Below are 6,113 nucleotides of genomic sequence, written 5' to 3'. Positions count from 1 at the left end.
TCAGTTCCAGGGTTATGCCAAATGACTAATAGTCCAGCAGTCCTCTAATTGGGTCATCAGTGACTGCAGCTGCTCAAATTCTGCTCATGTGCCATCTCAAAATACAGTAGGTACATTTGGATAATCTAAAACTGCTTCCTAAAAGGAAGATTTGGGATTCTGGTGGTGGAAGGAGTGTTGGGGAGACAGCGAGTGTGCACATGCTAATGAACGTAGGTACAGCATGTGCATTGACCAGTTACTACCATACAGTGATGTATTTGCCAGGACAAAGAAACAGACTGGGAGTCTTCCAGGACACAAAAGTCAGTTCAATGCAGCTGACTGGGGCAAGTGCTGTTCTAGTGCATGGCTGTAAGGAAATTTAGCAGTACCCTCTAGGGAATCTTCAGATATTCCTACAAACACCTCAGAGCCCTAATAGAGGAATGATGTGATGACGTTCCAAGGACCAATATCCCAGTTAGTTTTATCTGCACTTTATCAGAGGCAGGAGATGTAAAATACAGACATATGCAAATAAAATAACATTCTTATCTCAGTTGAGAGGTTCAACTTCACAATTCCCACCACAAATCTGTAGCCAGCCCTGATTTCTTAAAATAGTCTGTGTAGGTTAAAATACTGTGTCTTCTGCTTCACCAGTCATCCCTCAGATGATTACTCTTGGTGCTTCCACATTCCCATCTCTCTAGTGTAAGACATAAAGGGGGTTATCGGTTCATGAGCTGAATGCCTGCAGTGTCCTGGGTTGGAGCTGCAGATTAATCAAACATATTGGAGCAAAAACACCTGCTAAGCAGAGAGTGATTGATGTGCAGCGCTATAGCTTGTTCTTCCTACAGCGGTGATAGGAGGTCCTGCATTACAAGATGCTGCTCACGTTCTTGTCTGCTGAAGTCTGGCTTCTGTGAAGGGTTGAAGATGTGAGTTCCTCACTAAAGGCATTTTCCAAGATTCTTTGCACCGATTGCCGTACCTTTGCCCTGAAGTCCCGTCCCACAAAAACATAAAGGAGGGGGTTGATGCAGCTGTTGGCGTATGCAAGTGCTGTAGAGAGGTGATCCCACAGGATCAGTGACTCCATCAGTCTTGTTCTAAGACTAGGTACAACAGAGAGCATCCCAATGACATGGTATGGAGCCCAGCAGATGAAGAATGCAGCTACCACACACACAATTGTTCGCAATGTCCTGTTGTGTGACTTGTGAAACTGATTTGCATGTGTTCTGAAAACAATGAGGGCATAGCAAACTGCCATTATGCCAAAGGGGAGCACAAAGCCAAAGACAGCCCTAGTGATGTTTATTACCACTGAGGCAAGGGCTACAGAATCATTACCTTCATTGGTATATCCCCACAAGTCACTACCATTGTAGGTTGAGTAGTCCCATAACTCATTTATAGACACGTTTACAGATACATTTACAGGATCATCTATGTAATCATCAACTCCAGAATAGTACCCGCACTCTGTTTTGCCATCGTAAGTGCTTGTCTCACGGTAGTAGAAGACAGGGCAGCAGAAAAGGAAGGCCAGCATCCAAATGCTACTGCAAATTAGTGATATAAATTTCACTGTTCGGTGGTTCTGACACCAAACAGGTTTCATCACCAGGAGGCACCGATCAATGCTGATGGCCACAAGTAGGAAGACACTAGCAAACATGGTGAAGATTATGACTGATGGAATGACTTTGCAGAGGAACCAGCCATAGGGCCAGTGTTCATGAAGGGCCAGGTGAACAATGAAAAATGGCAAGGACAAGCAGCACATGATGTCAGCCACAGCAAGGTTTAGGAACCAGACAGTGTTCACAGACCTTTTCATTTTCAGACCAGCTACCCAGATCACTAACCCATTGCCTGGGACACCGATGATGAAAACAATGGTGAAGATAGCAATGCAGACAATTGATTCTGATGCATAATACACAGCAGCCTGTTCCTGTGAACTGCTATTGCCCAGAACTTGAGGCAGTCTGCAGAATGGAAACAGAAGGAAAACAGAAAGGAAATTAGTAGCAATTCACATCCTCGGTTCTCGTTAGCCACGCAAGTGCAGGGCGGGGCTTTCCTGCGGCGAGCGGCGGGTGATTAACAGAGGGCTCTAAGGAGCGTAGCGAACAGGAGCAGGCAAACAGGGGCGTAGCACGGCAGTTTGCGCAGGCAGGGCAAGCAGGTCTCCTCCAGCAAGTGGGGTATGTTGTGGTTTTGTTCCTTGTAGTTTGTTAGGGGTTTTTTTCCCTTTTTTTTTTTTTTTTTTTTTTTTTGTTAGTAATGGTTTTTACATGATCAAAAACTGCAATTAGCAAAAATGTATGTTGCCAAATAGAACCCTCCAAAAAGGATCCGTCCGTCCAGATCCCTTCCTGTGTGGAGTGTTTGAGCCTATCAGTGGCTCCAGGGGCCGTTGCAGAAGAAGCCTGCCTGCGGTGAGAACATCTCCTTTTGCTGGTGGCCGAGCTTAGCGAGGAAGTAGAAAGGATAAGGAGTATTAGGGAAAGTGAAAGGGAAATAGACTGGTGGAGTTCTGCCGTTGCATCCTTGACGGAGGCCCACCGGCAGTCAGAGGACTCCCATGCCTCCCACTGTCAGGCAACAAGAGGACACCTGGTGGATGAAGGGGAGTGGAAATGGGTGCCTACTCGGAGAGGTAATAATAAAAATTCCTCCCGACCCCCATCCCCTAGCCAGGTCCCTCTTCAGAATAGATATGAGGCCCTGATCTAGAGGGTCAGCCAGAGGACATAGAAGAAAATGATCTGCCCAGTGAGCCTCCCAATTGCCCTTCACCTGTCAGAGTGATCACCACCTCTAAAATCAAGAAGAAAAGATGGGTAGTTGTAGTGGGTGACTCCCTTCTGAGGGGAACAGAGGACCCCATGCTGACCGGACCCATCCCTCGGGGAGATCTGCTGCCTCCCTGGGGCCTGGGTATGGGATATTACTGAGAGACTCCCTGGGCTGATTTGGCTCTCTGATTATTACCCATTGCTGATACTCCAAGCTGGCAGTGATGAGATGAAAAGAGGAGTGTCAAGGTGATTAAAAGGGACTTTAGGGCACTGGGTCAGGTGGTTGATAGGGCAGGGGCACAGGTAGTGTTCTGCTCAGTCCCTTTGGTGGCACAGAAAAATGATGAAAGGAATAGAGGAGCTCACATTATCAACAAGTGGTTCAAGGGTTGGTGTCATCAGCAGAATTTTGGGTTCTTTGATCGTAGGGCACTTTTATGGTACCTGGCCTGCTGGAACAGGATGGGCTCCATCTCTCTGTTAAGCGCAAAGGATTTTAGCTCATGAAGTGGCAGAACTCATTGAGAGGGCTTTAAACTAGCTTGAAGGGGGAAGAGGATGCAGCTGGGCTCTCTGGAAGCAGGCCCAAGGGTGGTAAGCCTGAGTTAGGGGTGAAATCAGCAGCCCAGCTGAGGTGCACACAGTATGGGTAACAGACAAGAAGAGCTGGAGGCTATGGTGCAGCAGCAAAGCTATGATGTAATTGCCATCACAGAAACATGATGGGATGACTCCCATGGCTGGAGCACTGCACTGGATGGCTGCAAGCTCTTCAGGAGAGACAGGAAAGGGAGAAGAGGTGGAGGGGTGGCCCTTTATATTAGGGAGGCTTTTGATGCCATAGGTATTGAAACTAATGATGATGAAGTTGAATGCCTATGGGTAAGAATTAGGGGGAAGGCCAACAAGGCTGGCATCCTACTGGGAGTCTGTTATTGTCCACCCAACCAGGAAGAAGTGGAAAACTTATTCTATAAGCGGCTGGAGAATGTTTCAGGATCACCAGCCCTTGTTCTTGCAGGTGATTTTAATCTACCAGACATCTGCTGGGAACTTCATACAGCATGAAAGAGGCAGTTCAGGAAGTTCAGCTTAGAGTGTGTGTGGAGGGCAACTTTGTGTGGCAGCTGGTGAGTGAGCCCACCAGGGGAGGGACTGTGTTAGACCTGCTGTTTGCAAATAGAGATGGACTAGTGGGAGGTGTGGTGGTTGGAGACCACTTGGGGCAGAGTGATCATGAGAGTTCTCGATATTTGGTGAAATGAGGAGTAACATCAATAAGACTCTTATATTGGGCTTCCAGAGGGCAGACTTTGGCCTATTTAGGAGACTTATTAAGAGAGTTCCTTAGGAAGCAGCCCTTAAAAACAAAGGATTCCAGGAAAGGTGGGCCTGCTTCAAAACAGAGACCTTGAGGGCACAGGAACAGACATCTTTTTGCCCCTGTGTGGTGAAAGATGAGTCAACCAGGCAAATGTCCAGCCAGGATGGGCGACAAGGTTTTAAAGGAACTTAGGAATAAAAAGGAAGGTCATTCTTCCCCTGTACTTGGCACTGATGAGGCCAAACCTTGAGTGCCATGTCCAGTTCTGGACCCCTCAGTTTAGGAAGGACGTTAAGACACTTGGGTGTGTCCAGAGGAGGGCAGCGAGGCTGGTGAGGGGCTTGGAACACAAACCCTGTGAGGAGCAACTGAGGGAGCTGGAGGTGTTTAGCCTGGAGAAAAGGAGACTCAGGGGTGACCTTATCACTCCCTACAACTTCCTGAAAGGTATTGTAGTCAGGTGAGGGTTGGTCTCTTTCACCAGGCAGCAACTGACAGTACGAGAGGACACAGCCTTAAGCTGCACCAAGGAAAATACAGGTTGGATATTAGGAAAAGTTTTTTTACAGAAAGAGTGATAAAGTACTGGAATGGGCTGCCTGGGAAGGTGGTGGAGTCACCATCCCTGGATGTGTTTAAAAAAAGACTAGATATGGCACTTGATGCCATGGCTGAATTGAGGTGTTAGGGCATGGGTTGGACTTGATCTTGAAGGTCTCTTCCAACCTAGTGATTCTGTGATCCTCCTGCCCAAATTGTTCTCTTAACCTCTACTGAAGCATCCCTGACTCAGGAGACAGTACAGAGCTGTCAGGATACAAAGGCATTAGCCTACACAAATTTATTACTAGTGTACCTTTTGTACATCTTCATCATTTTCATAGTGGCTAAACCTGTAAGTAAGCTTACTATTCAAACAGGGGGCTCTATACAGTTATGTTCTTCTGTCTCTATCATCCCTTTGATTTCCATCTGGTTCTTCTTAGTCTCCAAAGTGGAGCTCTCTATTCAAATGGCCATGCTGTCCCCAGGTGTTTCTGAAGCAGGTTGTCTTCCTACTTCAGAAAGGCAAATCAGCATTTTTAGTTCCTCTTTCCTTTAAAATGAGCAATTTCTTCTGGCATAACTGATGAAGTACATTTAAGTTAAGAAAACAATGCCTGTGTTTCTGAAATAACCCTGCTTCACTTTCTGAACATTACAAATAGAACAGACAGGACATTAATTCTGTTGGCTAAGTGGTATTTTAAGGAAGTGCCAGTGACCACTTCCTTTTCATATGCATGTGTTCTGAGCTGTTTGCTGCTTCCTTGGAAAGCTTATCTTGACCAGGAGAAAGGCAAGACATTAATGGCTTAAGATTCTATGAAAGACAAGAAATGAATGTTTAAGAAGAACAGACAGATATTTACTTGTAGAAATAAAAATGAAAATACAGAGTAATGTTCTTAAGCCATTTTAGATACGAGGTGTCTTACTGCAAGACAATGAAGCTGACCTACAGCATACTTAAGTGACATTTTAAAACTATGACCGTAGTAGAGGAAAAATGTTAATTGCTCAATTATTCTTGGACTTAGCTTTGCTGGTTTTCTTCTCCTTTCTAAATTTACTAAGATAGAATTGAGAAAAAACCCCTCTGATCTTCATCCTTTAGGCATTAATAGAAATTCCTGTTAACTAAACCCTTGCTGAATTGATGAAGGCAGTTGTATTACTGAAAGGTCTCAAAAAATGTTACCAAAATGCAAGGAAACTGAATAGGGAAGAGGTGAATACAGCCTGCAGAAGCAACTGAGAAGACATAAATAAGACAACTGACCCTTTTTTTAACCTCTGTTATGCCAGTACTTAAATAGCAGTCAGAGACTGTTGCATGCAGGACTAAATATAAATATTTTTAGAAAAAAAATTCAAGTCATCAATCTCACTCTTGCATAACATGCAGTCTGAAAGTGGAGTGATGCGTAAGTGTTCAGACTGCTTCACTA

The 6,113-nt window shown here is 45.3% G+C and overlaps 1 protein-coding gene across 1 annotated transcript; it reads right to left on the bottom strand.

Moving 5' to 3' along the window:
• Positions 1-467: 467 nt before the first annotated feature.
• Positions 468-5,004, bottom strand: C3AR1 (complement C3a receptor 1). The gene is made up of 2 exons (XM_038143451.1): positions 4,979-5,004; positions 468-1,982 (listed from the first exon to the last, which is right to left on the bottom strand). The coding sequence occupies exons 1-2, from the start codon at positions 5,002-5,004 to the stop codon at positions 866-868; spliced, it is 1,143 nt and encodes a 380-aa protein (XP_037999379.1). The 3' UTR covers positions 468-865.
• Positions 5,005-6,113: the final 1,109 nt, after the last annotated feature.

Source organism: Motacilla alba, chromosome 1 (genome assembly GCF_015832195.1).
Source record: "Motacilla alba alba isolate MOTALB_02 chromosome 1, Motacilla_alba_V1.0_pri, whole genome shotgun sequence".
NCBI lineage: Eukaryota > Metazoa > Chordata > Aves > Passeriformes > Motacillidae > Motacilla > Motacilla alba.
The sequence above is the reverse complement of the archived record's forward strand: the minus strand, read 5'-3'. Positions and strand labels throughout refer to the sequence as shown.